The 18971-nt window shown below is 40.5% G+C and overlaps 1 protein-coding gene across 3 annotated transcripts; it reads left to right on the forward strand.

Moving 5' to 3' along the window:
* Window positions 1-317: 317 nt before the first annotated feature.
* On the forward strand, window positions 318-16139 carry LOC117297893 (erbin-like). 3 transcript variants are annotated; one of them, XM_033781071.1, is made up of 20 exons: window positions 318-498; window positions 1287-1487; window positions 1753-1870; window positions 2281-2359; window positions 3174-3320; window positions 3979-4042; window positions 4709-4783; window positions 5078-5222; window positions 7173-7375; window positions 7534-7719; window positions 7824-7926; window positions 8407-8510; window positions 8724-8876; window positions 9451-9555; window positions 10057-10182; window positions 10603-12264; window positions 12676-13429; window positions 13926-14068; window positions 14565-14657; window positions 15656-16139. In XM_033781071.1, the coding sequence occupies exons 2-20, from the start codon at window positions 1332-1334 to the stop codon at window positions 15836-15838; spliced, it is 4599 nt and encodes a 1532-aa protein (XP_033636962.1). In that variant the 5' UTR covers window positions 318-498; window positions 1287-1331; the 3' UTR covers window positions 15839-16139. The 3 variants fall into 3 exon arrangements, with proteins under 3 accessions (XP_033636962.1, XP_033636959.1, XP_033636960.1); XM_033781068.1 differs by having other exon boundaries at window positions 318-494; XM_033781069.1 differs by having other exon boundaries at window positions 318-476.
* The last annotated feature ends 2832 nt before the right edge of the window (window positions 16140-18971 follow it).

Below are 18971 nucleotides of genomic sequence, written 5' to 3' on the forward strand. Positions count from 1 at the left end.
CTTTGTTACTTTTATGAATAAACAGATGGGAAACACAAAGTGAGGATACAAGCCTTTGACATTTTTTTTTGTAACAAAAAGATATATTTATAACATAAATCGTCATCCTTCCATTATTGAGAACGGGGGTGTGCCGCTTAAAATAAAAGTAGACCTATTTTTAATTGGTAGCCTTTTCATTCACAGAGCGCTTATTTTATTTTAATGTTTTTTTTTTTTTGGTGGGGGGGGGGGGGGCGCGAGCGCATAATCGAAGACGACCAAACAATATCTAAGAACACTAGGTGGCGCTGTTTCAATTTTGCGGTGGCGTCTGATCGGCAAACTTCAGTCACTTTCGACTGCTTCGATTCTTTGGAATTTGACATATTTGACCGCCTTAAGAGGATTAAAATAATGTTTGTCAACGTCCATACGCAAGAAGAAACATATATCTAAAATACTGATTATTCAGAATGGTCATCGCGGTGGACAAAGTACGTTAACTGTGAATGGTTCGTGAGTATCTAATTTGTTTACATTAACTAGTGGTGCATAGCGAAATTGCGACGATATTGTGTTGCATCAAATTCGTGATAAACTCAGAGTTGCTTTCAAATGTTATTTTTTGCTGGTCGCACCAAATTAAAGGAATTTGTAGTTGCTGAGTTATTAAAGTGTAAGGGCGAATCTCGGTTCCGGCACTTGTGTCCTAAGACAGTCTATTATTATAAGTATTGATACTTTAATTTAAAATAATATTATAAAATTTGTCTCAACATTGAACAAGGCCAAGGGCGGCTTCCTTCCAGGGCTGGCGTTATTGACAAAAGGGTTTTGATTTGATACCTTTTGTAGATAGATCAAGTTTTTGGCCATGACATGAATCCCTTGTCACTGTGAAATGAAGGTGTATGTAATATAATTTACCCATGCCCCTGCATGTAGAAGTTTCAGCTTCATAGTTGTTGTCAAGTTTTTGAGAATAAGTGAAAATCACACAGCGATGTTTATTAAATTATGTTTTCAGGAGTGTTGCGTAAATACTTACCAGTACTGATAAATACGAATACAAGTATTGCTAAAACAATACTTGTGACATTCTTTACTCAAATCTCAAAATCTACACCACCTCAACAAAATATTTTAAGGGACGCTTTCTACCATTATCTTCAAACCGTTACAAGTTTAATGTAATTCTGTGGACATTGTGTTTTGTGTTACTCAAACCCTATAAATGAACGGGCACGGAAATGATGAAAAAGAGAAGTAGAAAATTAATATTTGATTTGTTATTTCCCTTTCAGATTTATCTTTAAGTACGATGATGAACCCTTAAGAAAGTCGGCACGATGTCTTGTTTCTGCATCCGTCTGCAGAAGGATATCGTGAAGACGTTGGATTTCCGTCACTGCAGCCTCTCCTTCATCCCTCCGGAGGTGTACGAGTACGATGAAACACTGGAAGAGTTATGTCTGGACTCCAATAACATCAAGGAATTACCCAGGGTAATAATAATAATAATAATAATAATAATAAATGGCACTTAGCCTATATAGCGCTTCACACAAAGGTCCCAAAATGCTTTACAAATAAAGAAAAGTTAATGATAAAACAGGTGAGTTGTCAGCAGGTGTTTGAAACTGTTCTCATTTTGGAGCAGTTCTGATGTTGCTGTCAGGCTAGTTTGAAAGCCAGTAAACTCAAGACAGTGGTCTTGTGTTTTTCAAAAACTTAACTGTGTAATATTTGTACGATCTGTTTTTGTTGTAGCCGCTCTTCCACTGTCAATTCCTTCGGAAACTCAGTGTGTGTGACAACGATCTCAATTCCGTCCCGAATGCTGTTGCCAGCCTCGTCAACTTGGAACAACTAGACATCAGTAAAAATGGTAACATCATCCACTTCTTCACCAAAGTGTACAAAGAGAGCCTGTCTTATAAAAACCTGTCTACCTATCCACACTGACAGTTCAAGTGGCTCTCGTAACCCACTGTAGCTACTCTTAATTGGGCAAAACACCCTTGTCACACGAAGTTGTGTGCGTTTAGATGGTTGATTTCGAGACCTCAAATTCTAAATCTGAGGTCTTGAAATCAAATTCGTGGAAAATTACTTCTTTCTCGAAAACTGTGTCACTTCAGAGGGAGCCGTTGCTCACAATGTTTTTTACACCATCAACCTCTCCCCAATACTTGTCACCAAGTAAGGTTTTATGCTAATAATTATCTTGAGTAGTTACCAATAGTGTCCACTGTCTTTAAGAACTGATTTATAAATGTTACCAATTTTCTTGTTCAGGTATTGTGGAGCTACCAGACAGCATCAAATGCTGCAAGAATCTTAGCCTGGTGGAGATCAGTGTCAACCCTCTGGGAAAGTAAGATCATTATGCCTAAGCTGCGTTCCGAGTCCCTAGTCTGTCCCTTTGAAAACCAGTTTGAAATGGTTCTGATCATAGAGTTATTTATAAGAACTAGAGGGCGCACTGGTGATGCTTCTTGCACAAACACGACGGGACAGCAAGGAGACACGCGCACCATTCTGCATGCGCGTTGAATATGAAGTACAAGTTGGAATTTGTGTTTATTGAACGCTGACGCGACAAACACACGCTGTTCGATGCCTGCTTTGTTAACTTAGAAAATAGCCGCCTGCATGCATGCCGGGGCGCGTATATAGGCCAGTGCGCCCTCTAGTTCTTATAATATAACTCTATGGGTCGATGTTCTGAGTTATGCAGAGCGGGAAAAAAAACCAACACTTTAAACCAGGCTCAGTATCAGGATCAATGTACTCATCTTCTTAGGGTTTGCTAAAGTACTCCATGTGTTTTCATTTGTATTTGGGCCATGATGTCTAACTCGGTTTGTGAATGGTCTAATCCTCTTGTGGTGTATTTTGCTATCTTAGTTGCATGTTTTGTTTTTTTCTTCTTACAAACCTAAGCTTAAACTCCAAGTTTGCACACTGAGAATATCATGGAAAGAACACAAAACCAGGATAGGCAGAGTGAAACTCCATTATAACCAGGGTCACAAGGGCCAGCCATGATGACGACGACAACACTGCTTCAAAATTTATAACAATGCTAAAGCCAGAGTCCAAGCCTAGGTTTTAGAAAAAGGCCCAAACAGTTCAGTGATCTCTTTTTGGGTTTCCCGTTCATAGATTGTTTGAATGTTTCCTTTCAGGCTTCCAGAGGGATTCACCCAACTGGTCAATCTGACCCAGCTATACCTCAACGACACACTCCTTGACTACCTCCCGGCAAACTTTGGCCGTCTCGTCAAACTCACTGTCTTGGAACTTAGAGAGAACAGACTCAAAGCGTTACCACGGTAATTAATCAAAACATTATAATAATAATAGTGGCTTCTTATACAGCACGCATATCCATCACTCAATGACACTCCTGGCACTGTAACATTTATTATTTCCTGCAAGGTATGTGGGACTATGTTTGAATTATGAGATCTACTCCTTTTACATAGCACCATGTAATGGTTTACAGGGTGCTGTCGCGCAATATGCAGCCAATCAAGCCAGGAACACTTGGGCGAACCCCTTCTCTTTTTAATAAGTGCACCAGTGCTGAATTTCATGGCTCTGCTTACTGTAAACAAAGAATCGGCACTTACGGAAGCAGGTAATTCCGCGCTTCTGCCAAGTGTATTTTAAAGGTTGGCAGTGAATTGTCGCTTGTGTTCGTGCGCACTCCACATTACTTGGCTTTCCTCGCTTACACAGCTAGCACAGAAATTTGGCACTTGCACAGTAAGTGGAGAATGGTGATCGCAAGCGCAGAATTCGGCGGTAAGCAGAGCCATGAACATTGGGCCTAGCAAGAGAATGGATTTTTGTGTGAATGATCAGCAACCTTTGAGCCAATTTGGATGCAATGGAAATTCAATTATCATTATTACGAAAATTTACAAAAATTATGACAATTCTTTGGTGGATTTTTAACTTTGTTTTCTTCTTTTTACCAATTACTAGGTCTATGTCAAGATTGACAGAGCTAGAGAGACTGGATCTTGGCATGAATTCATTCAGACAAGTAGTAAGTATACAGGGAACCAGACCAGACCATGGAGGCTAACTACAGTTGAATGTTAAAAGTTAGTTTTAAATACATTGTCACTGCCAGGGTTGTAGCTAGACCAATTTCGGCCATAAATGAATTATGTTTGGAAGTCAACCAAGGGCAGCAGATCAACAAAATAATCATAATTCACTATAGGCCATCAATAGACCAATCCGACGAAACAAAATTGGTAGCGCCCTCTATTGAACAAATTTACAAACGCGGTGTTTTTTTGTGCATATCTATGCACTGAAAACACCGCAGCAAATGGCGCGCGGTGCTCAACAATTGCGTGCCCCGTGCGCGTCCAGATCGGTCTATTGGTGCAGTGCAAGCTTCAGGTATGATGCCATGTTTCTAAACTGTTCATGGGCCCATGCATAAAGTTGAATGGCCTTTTGACTGTGTTCTTTCTCTGTGACATTTAATACTCCTTATCATTAGCTCAGATCAATGCATAGTGGACAGTATTTTTAAATCTGTGCTGGGCAGCACATTTCGTTTTGCTCAGAGTGCTGGGCAAAAACTGTGAGGCCTTGGTAGGGTCACCCAGCACTGCTAACCGCTACAACGCTGGTAACTGGTCGCACAAAGTTTACAGTTCTTTTCCCTGATTGGGTTTTTTGTCTCTGTTGTTTTTAGCCTGAAGTGATTGGTTTCTTCACAAAGCTGACAGAGTTATGGGTCGACTCCAATAAGATTACTTCCATACCATCGGTAAGTGATGATCATTTTGTAATTATCGGCGTTGTGTGACCTCACGCAGGCTCTCCCACTGGGGTTTTCCTCCCGCATCTAAAACAACCCGTCTTTTGCTCTTTTGTCAATATCTTTATTTGGGGGTGCCAGTCAGAAGCCATACAACAATTAACTGCCAGGGATCACACCCAAGTTAGGATACAACCTGGGAAGCGGCAGCCAGGGGATCACCTTAATGGGATGCGACTTTAAATAAATAAATAAAAACAGTTTATAAAAAAAAAACATTCTGTGTGAACATTTTGCTTTCAGAGCATAGGAAACCTGAGAGAGCTGGTTTATCTAGACGCTTCCTGTAACCGCATTGAAACCCTCCCCTCGGAGATACAAGGGTTAGAGAGTCTGACGGATCTTCATCTCTCCAAGAACTACCTTCAAGAGCTTCCTGACACCGTTGGTAAGTGGGACTCGAGCCTCAGACTAACAAGAACCCAGAATGTGTGGGGAGTAAAAGCGGATCTTCTGTGCCAGAAAAAAAAAATAGCCTGTAAGCTCGGTTTATACTTCTTGCGATTGAGAATGCGATTTGAATTTTTACGTCACAAATTCGCAATAAATTACTCACAAAAGTTCAACTCCTGTGAAACATTTGCTGCGAAAACAGCCATTACGCACCTCGCTCATTTGGAAAACTGTGCACACACGTTATGTCTCATTAAAAATTTTCAGTGACTAATTAAGCACAACTTTGCCCAACTGTGTTAGGTCTGTTGTGAAAGAATTATTGTGTAAGTGGTGCACAACATGCGCAGTGAATGTTGAGCAAGCTGACTTACGCACATGCGTAGAGTTTTGTGACGTACACACAAACAATATTGAGCAGCTATACAGCATTTTTTTGGCGCAGTGCCTCTTTAAAATGTCCAAAGTAGTTCTTGTATTGTGATTAAATATGCAGATGACACAGCCTTGACTGGATTAATTTCTGGCAATGATGAATCAGAGTATAGGACAGGAGTTAATCAGTTTGTTGATTGGTGTGAAAGAAATAACTTAGTTCTTAACGTAAATAAAACAAAAGAAATGGCTTTTAACTTTCAAAAAAACATTTAACCCGTACAACCTGTTAAAATTAATGACATGTCTGTTGAAGTGGTAAAGGAATACAAGTATCTGGGAACTGTAATTGATGATCAGCTGAACTGGAACTTTGATACCACGAAAATCTATAAGAAGGCTAATCAACGGTTGTACTTTGGCAGGAAGCTGAAGTATTTTAATGTTAACACCCGGATTCTTAATCTATTTTATCAGAGTACTATTTTATCCTTGTTGACTTTTTGTGCAATCACTTGGTTTAATTCACTTTCAGTTTTTAATAGGCAAAAACTAGTTCGCATTACCAAACAAGCCAGTAGGATTATTGGTTCAGATAATGACGGTCTTCAGGAATTAGTTAAGAATAGACTTATGAGTAAGTTCCACTGTATTTTGTCTGACAACACACATCCCCTTTACCCACTGATTGTTCACAACAAATCTGGTAGGATCCGTCAACTAAGCCTTAAGACTAACAGGTTCAAGAACTCATTTTTACCTATTGCTAGCCATAATTTTAACTGTGATTTTATTAGATAACTGCAATGCATCCAGCCCTATGTACTGCCTTAATTGTTTATTATTGTTTTATTTGATTTTCTGGCATCTCCTGTGCAATTTGGCCTCTTTTAATTTGGGGAGGGGGTCCACTACCCAATCATGCTTTAGTGTTTGACTGTTTGTTTGTTTGTTTGTTTGTTTGTTTGTTTGTTTGTTTTTATATATAAACTTTAATGATTTTTACTTACATTAAGGTTATTGTTTTATGCAGTATTGTGGTAATTCTTGTGCAATTTTACATTTTAATATTTTATATGTTGCTGTACAATAGGATTGTAAATTTTATGTATTTTTATATACTTGACCAATAAACCATTCAATTCAATTCAATTCAATAGTGCGTGATCCAATGCTACTACAAAATCTAGATGAAATAATACTTGTGTACGTAGCCTGCAAGATATTACAAGATTACACAATTAGATTCAAGATAATTTGGTATTCACAGAGCCTTTTTGGTGCAAGACATCCTCGTCGCCAAAATGTAATATTGAGAGACTTAAACATAGACAAATAACTGACTCGGTGAAACGATGTATGTGTGGTTCACTAACATGTTGGCATAACACACAGGGTCAGCGCGCATGCGCGATGCACATAGAGTATATCTATGGAGAGCCTAATGTGACAATACTACAACGCTTTGAAAAATGCAAGATATAATTTTGTTTGATCGTGGCGCAACGCTACCACAAAATCAATGTTTTTACCACAATTTGTTGAATTAGTCTGGTTTTCTGTTCATCAGGTCAATTAAGCAACCTACAGAGTCTAAAGCTTGACTGCAATCAGCTTTCATTCCTCCCGTACTCCATCGGTGGACTGGTCTCGCTAGAGGAGCTTATATTGACCTCAAATGACCTCGAGGAACTCCCGCCCAGTATTGGACTTCTGAGAAAGCTCTCCCACCTCAACTTGGACCAGAACATGCTCCTGGAGCTCCCTGCAGAAGTAAGTCTAACTGTTCTTTTGTGGTATTTTTTTCCTGGCTGTTTTCTTTATTTCTATTTAAGCGATAGGGACTTACAAATGTGGATTATTGCTTGGAAATAAATTCTTGAAGACCTTTGGAAATATTTCTCTAACACAATTTGTTCTCCCTTCCCCAGCTCGGAAGCTGCAGCTCAATAAGTCTTCTCTCTCTTCAAAGTAACTTCCTGTTGGTGCTACCAGACGAGATCGGTCACATCAGCAATCTGTGCGTCTTCAATCTTAGTAACAACCAGCTGAGATATCTTCCATACAGTACGACCAAACTCAAGAAACTCAAAGCTATGTGGCTCTCAGAGAATCAGGTGAGTCATTACAAACCAATCAATCAATCAATCAATCAATCAATAGCAATCAATAGTTTTTTATAATTGTTGTCTGTTGACTATTGACTTATTTTTCCCCTCAGGGCAAGCCATTGATTCCTCTCCAGTCAGAAATGAAAGAAGACCTCGGCAAGAGGGTCTTAACCTGTTTTCTGTTTCCGCAGCAGCACAGAGAACCTGGGGATGGTGAGTAACTCTTGAAGAAACGACAGTGTGTGTCGTGGTCGAGTGGTTAAGAGCATGGAATTCAAGTTCTGCTGGCTAAGTCATGAGGGTGTGGGTACCAATCCCGGTCAAGACACTTGTGTCCCTGAGCAAGACACTTGACTCTAAATGCTTCTCTTCACCCAGGGGTAAATCGGTACCTGTGAGGGCAGAGATGGTTCTAGTGATTGATTTAGCTACATACTTTGCAGCACAGGCTGTATACTCCTAAGGGAGCGGAGATGGTTTAAGGAATGAAATATATTGCCCAATGACCAGAGTAATAAAGGTTGAAGTGCCATGAGCGTCTCTGCATGACCGTCCCAAGCACCATATAAGAAGCCAGTATTATCATAGATAACTAGTATTTCTGTTTGAATATATGACATTTGCCCTGTGACTGACACTTATCCTATAATGCCAGGTTTAATGTACATCCCCTTCCTTGTTTTTTATCTTAAGATGTTTATCCGAGTGATGGCGATAGTTTCCATGCATCAGTGTGGGATGACCAGCGCCTTAACTCCAGGCAGATTGCATTTGATGTGTCCGAGTCAGACTCTGAGGTAAGTTGCCTCATGCAGACTTTATGTAGATAGACAAAGACCTAGTCTGGTCTCATGTCCTTATTCGCAAAGATAAACACAGGTACTGGATTATTTTTCAGTTACTTTTTAACTTCACTCTGGTTTTCAAGATTCATTGCAGCACTTTTTGAAATTGTGCTGACGCATATGGCTTATTTCTCAAAACATTGGTTATTGTCTTTTTCATTTTAGCACAATATGAAGCGAGCTCCGACGCCTTATCCCAAAGAGGGAATCAAGAGGAAGGTTCGCCTCCCACCCACACCGAGCCCTTCCCAGGGTCGGCAGAGTAGATCGACAAGCAAGCGTGACATTCTCCCAAACTATCCATCAGTTGATGTGTCTGTAAGTAGACTTGATTGTTTTGTTTTTTTTGGTTTTTTTTAGATGATCTTCCCTTTAAGGGAACTCAGCAAACTCCCACAGGGGAATTAAAAACACCAAGCTGGCAACATACGATGTCTCTCCTCATGCATACATTGGTTTAACGTCTTTGGAAACTTTTGAAGGGGCACCAAGGCCAAGACCAGGGCAACTGGGGCCATGGTCTCCGTGAAATTCCAGGCCTAGTGTGACTTAATTCAAATGTAGGCCGCAAATTGTCTTTAATAATCTGGTCACAATATACATTGTGGCTCTGTGACATTGTGACAGTGTGACATTGTGACGTGAAATTGTGACACTGATATTATTAATGGTTTATTTATTTCATCAATATTAATAAGACACTAGCAGTAAAAAAATAAAAAATAAAAAATGAATTGTGGTCAAATAAATGTACACTTTGGCAGTTTGATATTATGACACTGTGACATTGTGACACTGACATTGTGACACTGATATTGTGACATGTAACACACTAACTGTCACAGGAAAACAGTGATGTCATTTGGTTTTGATTTGTGTTTTCTTGTTTCAGACGCGTCAGGGTCGCCAGGGAGGCCCTCGTGAGGCTAAACCTCGTCGTTCTAGGTCCCCCGGTTCACCCATTGCCGACAGCCTTCACTTGTTCCAGGCAGATAAGGTGACTTTACATAACAATAATAATAGTAACTAGTTCTTATATAGCGCGTTGTACAGTAACCATATCAATGAGGTTTACATTAGTGTCCTGTTCATTGGGCCAATAACATCCCTGTAATTTTTCTAAGCTCCCCGGGGAGTATAGCCCTGAGTTGCCGTAGCGCACCAAAGGCTTTTCATACACAATGTCAACCTTAACCCTCACAGGTATCCATTTATACCCCTGGGTGAAGAGAAGTATGCTGCTCAAGGCGCAAGTGCCACGACTGTGGATTTGAACCCACACTCCGATGATTGTACCACCAGAACTTGAATTCGATGCTCTTATTCCACTTGAAATGACACCCCACATACATACACTGGTTTTTTTTTTAAAGATGAACATAATTTTGTGATGCTTAGCTACTTTTTGTGCTTAAGTGGCTCTTTTAAATTGCCGCAAGGTGTTGTTTGTGCAGTTGTCTGTTCAGTGGATGAAGAATTATTTTGTTACTGTTTTTAGGAGTTGATGGCAAAGGATAAAGCTCGACTGAGGGGAAGTATTTCTTCTGTCAGTCGACAAGATAGCGACTCTGAGTCCATTGCATCATCGATGAGAGAAAGAGTCGTTGGACGTCGTGAGATGAGGGTTGGTAGTCGCTGCAGTAATGCGTATATTCAATTTATTTGAACAAACCGTCTTGAAGGTTTTGATACCTTTTTGCGTTTACCTGTTTAAGTTTTGGCTTCATTAGTCAAGTTTTTTTTGAAAAAAAAGTGGAAAAAAAAGTAAATAAAATAATAGGACTGGTAAATCTGTTGTACATTCTAAAATAATTTTCATCTCCTCCAGAGATGAAAATTGTTTTGGTGTCACTGTTTCTCAAAAACTACAGCACCTCAACAAGTAATATTTTAAGGGAACCTTCTTATCATCACTATTTTCAAACCTTGTAAGTTTAATGTAAATCTGTGGACATTGTGTTTTGCGTTGTACAAAAAGTAAAAGTACCCAAATCCTTTAATGGTAAAATTGTTCTCTCACTATATTTGATTTTCTTTTTCCCAGGCTCAGACGGATAGAGCAGCCATGAGCGATAGTGAGGCTTTCATTCGGAGCCCCGTCTGGAGCCACACTGGCGGAATCGACCAAAATAAACCACCTGGCACTCCGCAGTACTACAACGCCAGACCTTCTCGCAGTGGTGGTAAAAGCCACAGTCAGGACTATGAGTCTGATCGGGTCGACGGGTCCCGGACTCCACTGATGTCTTCACGGCGGCCACAGGTCCAGGGTGAACATGCCAGGACCCCACAGAGTAGCAAGGCAAACTACAGCCGTGGTTACGAGTCTGATCAAATTGACGGGTCCCGGACTCCTCTGATGTCGGCACGGCGGCCACAGGTGCAGAGTGAACACGCAAGGACACCCAAGGCGAATTACAGTCGCGGTTACGAGTCAGAATGTATTGAGAGCTACCACTCTCCTCTGGAGGAATATGTCCGAAGACAGACAACGAACAGATCAGAAACAAATCGTAACTCCAATGTGAGTGTGGATGGGCGCCAGTCTGCACCCCGCCCTGTATCCCACAGGCGGAGTTCAGGCTACAGTACTGACCCGGAGCGCAGGTCCAGGGCGCCGGCCGAGAGTCGAGAATCCAGAATGGCAGAGGTGAAGCAGAAGAGAGATCAGATGCTTCCGCCTCCGTACCACAGAGTGAGACAACTACGATCAGGCAAAGAGGGGTCTTCACAACCCAACACTCCTCACAGAGGCAATCGAAGAAGCCAACCTCAAAATGTGAAGGACTACGGGTGGATTGATGGACAACTTCCATCTACCCCAGAGGACCAAGTAATGGATACCTCTAAACATCCTGGCGGAGAGCTGCCTGGAACCAGAGATGGCGATAGAAGCAATCAACCCAAGGAGTCCAATCCGCAGAATCCATCGAGGAGAACTCCTCAAGGTAAAACATTGCCAAGAGCAAGCTACCCATCTGCCTTTTCAGATACAGAGGTGACTTCCAGTCGAAGGCGCAGCAAGTTGCACAATCAAGAACGATCGGAGAGAGCCCCCGATGCTAGTAACAAACCACAGATTGAAAGAACTTTGCAAAGCGATAGTGAGAGGGTATCCCCAGTCTTCAATCAAAACGGACCCGATTCGGAGAACCCCCCAAGATGGGACAGAACTTTCCTCGTCAACAGAAGAAGGACGCCACCTGTTTCTGAAGACGGTCAACGTATGGACGGTGGAGACTACCAACCAAGACAAGGCGGACAGACTGACGGGGGAAGGGCGTCTCCATATACCACCAAGGAGAACTCTGACGCACGTATTAATGCCAGGCAACCTAGCTTCAGGCATCAGGACTCACAACAACGGAACGCTCCAAGACAAGGCGACACAGTTTCAGTCGAGGATGCCACTCGACACAATCCAAAAACAACAGACTCACAAATCTACGCTAACTCAAACGGCAACAGTGACTACCTGAACTCTCTCAACGACCGACGCCATACGGCTGCACCTTCGGACAACTTTCCCAAAAATCTGAACCCACGAGAGAGTCGAAGTCTCCCAAGAGATGTTGGAAGTTACCAAGAGCATCCGAAAGAAGCATTCAAATCCGACATCGGCATTCATCAAACGTCCTCAGAAGAGGTTGCAAATAGAAGAAGCTCACCCGATGAAACCGTGAGTGAGCGTCACCCTCATTTTAGGGTGAGTGGTTCTTTACTCAATTGAGAAGTCCTTGAGTATGTTTTCCTTAAATAATAATAATACGTATCAGTTGTTTACATACAGCCTGTGCTGCCAAGTATGAAACACACTGAGCTAAATCAACTAAAAGAACCATCTCTGCCCTCACAGGTACCGATTTACCCCTAGGTGAAGAGAAGCATTTAGGGTTAAGTGTCGTGCTCAATGATACAATTGCAGAACGACAAAACTTGAATACGATGCTCACAACCAATCAGCCATGACACCTCATTGAAGTCCTTGAGTCCGTTTCCCTTTACAGAACTTGTATATTTTGCTGCAAATTTAATGACGAAATACTCAAGTCTTAATTAAATTGAATGTGATTTGATTATTGTCGACTTGTTTTTATTATTTGTTTTGCTCTAATAGAGAGGTGACAAGAAGAAGCGACTGCATGGTGGAGCTCCAGACTATGCTGCCTCAGAACCAGAACTCAGACAGGCGTTCCAAAACGCCAACCCAACCGGACCCGTTCCTGATCAAGTCAACTTCAGACCACCACCTCCAGAGACCAGAACCTTGCCATTTGACAACAGAAGGTCGTCGAGTCAGGTCTTACAAAACGGAGCACGAGATTTCGGCAGGTTCCCTGTGGGTTTACCCTCATCAACGCCAAGTGTAGAGAGTGGTTCCAGATCACAAAGCCCGTTTGATTCCAGACCGCAGACTCCAAGCGACGTACAGCGAAGAAGCCGACCGAATTCCCCGACGAATCTTCCACGATCTCGTCCTCATTCTGACCACGAATCTTACCATCCCGTCAACAGACAGAAAGACTTCAGAGCCTCTAATTCCTTCAGACCTACAAAAACTAGCGATAGACAATATGACAGTAATTACGGATACCTGAGGGGCTCCAGCATGCCCAGACCTACGGCCACTCCAGGGAATCCTTACCCTACCCCTCACGGCATGAGACCCAGAGAAAGCCTTAACGGGCCCCTCACCCCGATTGTACCTGACACCATGAACCAGGACAGACGGAGAATCCTGTCCTCTGAGTCTGACCAGACACACTACCTAGGTCCATCCGGTCACTCGTCCAAAGTGCCGTGGCCGGACCTCTGGCCTCAAGACTCCTCAGGATACGCCAGCGACCAGAATGAACCAGGATGGAAAAGAGGTGAGAATGAAAAAAATTGTTTCAGCAGACAAAATTTCATGTCCGTACATGGATGCTAAGGCCAGAGATGTGGTTGGTACCCGCTATCAGCAAGTAGACACTATTCAGCTGAAACTTTCACAGCTAAAAATTCAATAATAATATTTGTATTTTATATAGCGCTTTATACACCATGTCTCAAAGCGCCTCCAACATTATTACCCTGATCACTGGGCCATTTCATTCCTTAAACCATCTCAACTCCCTGGGAAGTATACAGCCTGTGCTGCCAAGTATGTAGCCCACTAAGCTAAACCAACCACAAGAACCATCTCTGCCCTCAAAGGTACTCATGGGGGCCTTCTCACTTCTAAAATTCTCTTAAAAGACATCTTGAACACATCTGAGAATTCTTTGATTGACCTAGACTGGCGCCTTTGAATGTTGAACAGAGAAAGTGCGCCCTACAAATGCTGTGTCGTTGGTATTATTATTGTTATTATTATTTGTCTTCCAGGTTCCTGCAGCACTCCAACATCTTCCGTCTTCCAGGGTCCCTCAGCTCCAACGTCCTGGAAACCTGGGTCTGAAATGACTCCTGATACTAGATCAAGACACCCCTCTTCTGAACACCATCAACAGGGCTTGACAAACAAACAGGTACCTTGTTTTTGTTTATTGATAATAATAATAATAATAATACTATTAATAGTGGCTTCATATAGCACTCATATCTGTCACTCAGTGACGCTTTAACATACAGTACATTGTGTATTTTTCTTCTAGGATGTGGGACTGCGTTTAAATTATGAGACCTACTCCTTTCTTACATAGAACGGTGTAATGGTTTACAATGTGATGTGGCGCAATATGCTGCCAATCAAACCAGGAACGAAAGGGGCGAACCCCTTGTCTTTCGCTAAATGCACTGGATTCTTTTACGCAAGTTTACACATCACACAGGACCAAGCGCTTTATGTTCCATCTGAAGGACGAAGCATCATGATTATTAGTGTCTTGCTTATTACATTTGTGTGTGTCATAAAGGGATTATGGCCAAAGATTTATACCATGTAGTTGAGATAAATTGTTGAAGAAAAAGTAGCATCACAAATTTCAACAGTTGTATCCTTCATTTTGATTCTTTTAATTTCAGCTGAAAGTAGTGATTTTCAAGAACCCTGGTCTTGGTTTCAGCATCACTGGAGGCACAGAGGCCCACGGTAATCCCTTCTCCCCTCACGATCCGGTCAGTAATTTTTCTTCTTCTTATTCGCTAATTAAAGCCATTATACACTTTCGGTACAGAAAAAAAAAAAAAGTTTACAGATTTACAAATAATTTACAGGGTTTACAGAAGGTAATGGTGAAAGACTTCTCTTGAAATATTGTTCCATGAAATGCTTTACTTTTTGAGAAAACATTAAATCAATAGAAATTCTCGTTAGCGAGAATTACAGATTTATTTTAAACACATGTCATGACACGGCTAAACGCGCGGAAACAAGAATGGGTTTTCCCGTTATTTTCTCCCGACTCCGATGACCGATTGAACCTAAATTTTTTAACAGGTTTGATATTTTATATATAAGTTGTGATACACGAAGTGTGGGACTTGGACAATACTGTTTACCGAAAGTGTATAATGGCTTTAAACAATTTCCCCAGAGTTTCCAAATTTTTGTTTTCCTCCGACTTTTTAAACAAGACCAGAACGAAAGTGAGAAAATATTTCCGCATAGTTTAACTCATAACAGACCATTAATTTCTGTATAATCATCACAAAACGCCCAGACATCACTAGATTGGTCATGGTCACGGACAAAGCTATCACAACAGCCGGCCCGAAACTGTGGAACAGTTTACCATCTCGCATCAGAACACTGGACACTGTTCCGTCATTCAAAAACCAATTACTCTTTAATTGTATTTGTTTTTCATTGCCTGTTGTTGCTGAGCACCATGATCTAGATGGAATGACGCTATACAAATCTGGTTATTATTATTAATATTATTATTATTATTATTATTATTATTATTATTATTATTACTATTTTTACTATTATTATTATTTATCTAATCAATTTTGTTTTCAGTAAGAATTTCAAGAAAAAAACCATGATACAGTAAGGCCATTTTGATTGTTAAAAAAATATTTGTTGCAAATATGTGACGCCAACATTTGTATTGCAATCACAGAAAGTATGAACCAGGCTTTATTCTATTGTTTTGTTTCCGGTCCCACAGGGAGTCTTTGTGACCAAGATTCAACCGGGAGGTCCAGCCGATGGCGTCCTGAAACCTGGAGACAAAATCTTGGAGGTGAACAATCGCAGCTACGAGAACATCAGCCATGAAGATGCGGTCAAGCTGCTACGAAAGAGCAACCCCGTATCCATGGTGATAAACAGACGGTTTAACCACTCCTGATTGGACAGAGTTAACTAAAATTTGAACACCTTGAAATATTGGACTAAGTGTCCACGATTTTATGTTTTTTTTACACCATTCTGTTTTGTAATTTGAAAGAGATAAAAACCTTCAGAGAAAGTGAAACCTCAAGAGCTGAGATTCATTTTTGACGCAAAGTTCGGTTTGGAATAACGCGATGTGCCAGTACAACATGTTCGCGTGGCACACGGTTTTAAAACCTCTGCAGAGAGTTTAAAGACACTGGACACTATTGGTAATTGTCAAAGACTAGTCTTCTCACTTTGTGTATCTCAACCCCCATGCATAAAATAACAAACCTGTGAAAATTTGAGCTCAATTGGTCGTCGAAGTTGCGAGATAATAATGAGATAATAATGAAACAAAGTTGTGGGCTTTCAGATGCTTGATTTTGAGACTTCAAATTCTAAATCTGAGGTCTCAAAATAAAATTATTTCTTTCTCAAAAACTACGTTACTTCAGAGGGAGCCGTTTCTCACAATGTTTTATACTATCAACCTCTCCCCATTACTTGTTACAAAGTAAGGTTTTATGCTAATAATAATTTTGAGTAATTACCAATAGTGTCCACTGACTTTAAACCAAAATTGGAACATCTTGAAACTTTGGAACAAGTATCCAAGAATTATGGTTTAATGTTTTTGTTTACACCATTCTATTTATAATTTGATAAAAGAAAAAACCTTGACAGCAAGTTTCACCGTGAAACTTTAGATTTCATTCTCAATACACAAAGTTCGGTTTGGAAAAAATGTGATGTGCCAGTACACGAGTTAGAACACCTTGAAAATATTGCAAAAAGTATCTAAGATTTTTTAAATTTTTGTTGGTTTATACTATTCTGTTGGTACACCTTGAAAGTTGAGGTTTCAGTCTCATTTTGTATTCACTTTGAAAAGTTATATAGAAAAGAAAATTAAAAATCCATCCAGTCAAATGACTACAGCGGTACATCCCAAAAAGTCTTCCCTGCAAACATTTCAACTTTGTTATTATTATTATTATATATTATATTAACTGCAGGAAAGTCCTTTTATATCGAGCAAAAAGTATTTTTTATATTTATGAAGGCTGTTCAAATACCTTTGATACTTTCTAAAACAAAATTAGCACACAATTTAAATCACAATGCAGCAGAAATGTTTTCATATTTTGATATAAGGTTTATACCAATGCACCCCCCCACCCTCAAAAAAAAAAAACAAAAAAAAAGTAAATAACAATTTCAATAGATAATATTTTTTTTACAAGTAAATGAGTAAACAAATAAAATGAAAATAAAAACAAGTTAAAAATAAAACTAAATAAAAAATAATTAATCAAAAAAGTATAAACTATTTTGTGATGCTTCAAGCACTTCCCGAAATAGTTAAACTGTATTAGAACCACAGAGCTATATATATTGACTAGAGCGCTAACTTGCTCTGCGTTTTGAAGCCACCCTGGGCGCAGACATGTTTGATGTTATGCGTGACTACGGAACGATATTAATTTTAAGAGAACATACATTCCGATTTTTTTAGAATCGGCGTGTGCGCTAACGTACGCGACTGCCCATTCGCGTACGTCCGTACGCTACGAAAACTGTAACTTCAAATTGATTGAATTGATTTTTAAAATGTATACGCGCCTTTTAAACATGACGCACATGACGCTCGCAGTTTGTACACTGATCAGCAGATTTTGCGCTCACATTTGCTGCATTTTTGGTTCGATGACACATAGAAAAGAATAAACGCACTATTATGCAAATAGCCGTACAATTGCTGCACAAAATTTCAAGCTTTTGTATTGGTTTTTACATAAACATGGATGCGCCCACATGGCTTCAAAACCTTAGTGCGTGTATAACGGGGTGTTAACGCTCTAGTCAATATATATAGCTCTATGATTAGAACTGAAAACATCATGTCTGGAATAGCACAAAGGCCACAACCTACGTTGCCCTGGCCTTGGCCTTTGTGCCCATTAAAAAGTTTCCTATGGACATTAAAGACACTGGACACTATTGGTAATAGTCATAGTCCAGTCTTCTCACTTGGTGTATCTCAACATGAGCACAAAATAAAAACCTGTGAACATTTGAGCTCAATCGATCGTCGAAGTTGCGAGATAATAATTAAAGAAAAAACACTCTTGTCACACAGAGTTGTGTGCTTTCAGACGCTTGATTTCAAGACCTCAAAATCTAATTCAGAGGTCTTGAAATCAAATTTGTGGAAAACTTCTTTCTCGAAAACTACGTTACTTCAGAGGGAGCCGTTTCTCACAGTGTTTTATACTATCAACAGCTCCCCACTACTCGTTATCAAATAAGGTATTATGCTTAAAATTATTTTGAGTAATTACCAATAGTGTCCACTGCCTTTAAGATTTCAGTTTTGCCAGGAAGTGCCTGTGTTTAGCATGGAGTGTCACGATGAAACATTTATAACAAATGGCTGCTTGAGATTGGACCAATCGCATGAATTTATTGAAATATTTAGTTCTTTCATTTTGTGTATTGTCAAAGACGCTATAATTATTATCAGGGACTTACCCCTTTAGTGTAAAACTTGTTATTTATTGCGACTAAATTGTAGGTATTTATAAATTGTTTGGCGCTAAATATTCAGAAGTTATGTACAGTGGGGAAAAGGTTATTTGTTTAAGTTTGGTTTAATATTTTCGACCCATGGAGTGCGTTTTGGCGACCCCAACCAAAGCCCAACAGCATCGTCACCGCGCTCAACCGGACATGCGAAAACGCTCAACCGATGACCAATGTTTCTGGTTGGGGTCGCCAAAACGCACTCATGGTTAAGGGGCTGCTATAGACTGTATCGAATAATCCCTTTGTTGCTATGAAAGCAGCCATATTGTAGGCCAGGCAGTATGCGCGTCTTAACACGTACATCAATGAAGCACGCAGCGTTCCCGGTTTGATTTGTATGGCACACCTATGGCACACCTATGCACACGCTCACAGATGCCATATTGTAGGCCAGGCCGTATGCGCGTCTAAACGCGTACATTAATGAAGGACGCAGCGTTCCCAGTTTGATTTGTATGGCACACGCACCCACACGCTTACAGACACCATGTTGTAGGGCAGGTATTTGAGTGGTTAAG

This window comes from Asterias rubens, chromosome 12, assembly GCF_902459465.1.
Source record: "Asterias rubens chromosome 12, eAstRub1.3, whole genome shotgun sequence".
Classification (NCBI taxonomy): Eukaryota; Metazoa; Echinodermata; class Asteroidea; order Forcipulatida; family Asteriidae; genus Asterias; species Asterias rubens.

Coding starts and splice junctions, on each gene's coding strand:
- LOC117297893 (XM_033781071.1), top strand. CDS start 1,332: ATGTCTTGTTTCTGCATCCGTCTGCAGAAGGATATCGTGAAGACGTTG. Junction 1,871..2,280: donor ACTAGACATCAGTAAAAATG/GTAACATCATCC, acceptor TTTCTTGTTCAG/GTATTGTGGAGCTACCAGAC. Junction 2,360..3,173: donor AGTGTCAACCCTCTGGGAAA/GTAAGATCATTA, acceptor GTTTCCTTTCAG/GCTTCCAGAGGGATTCACCC.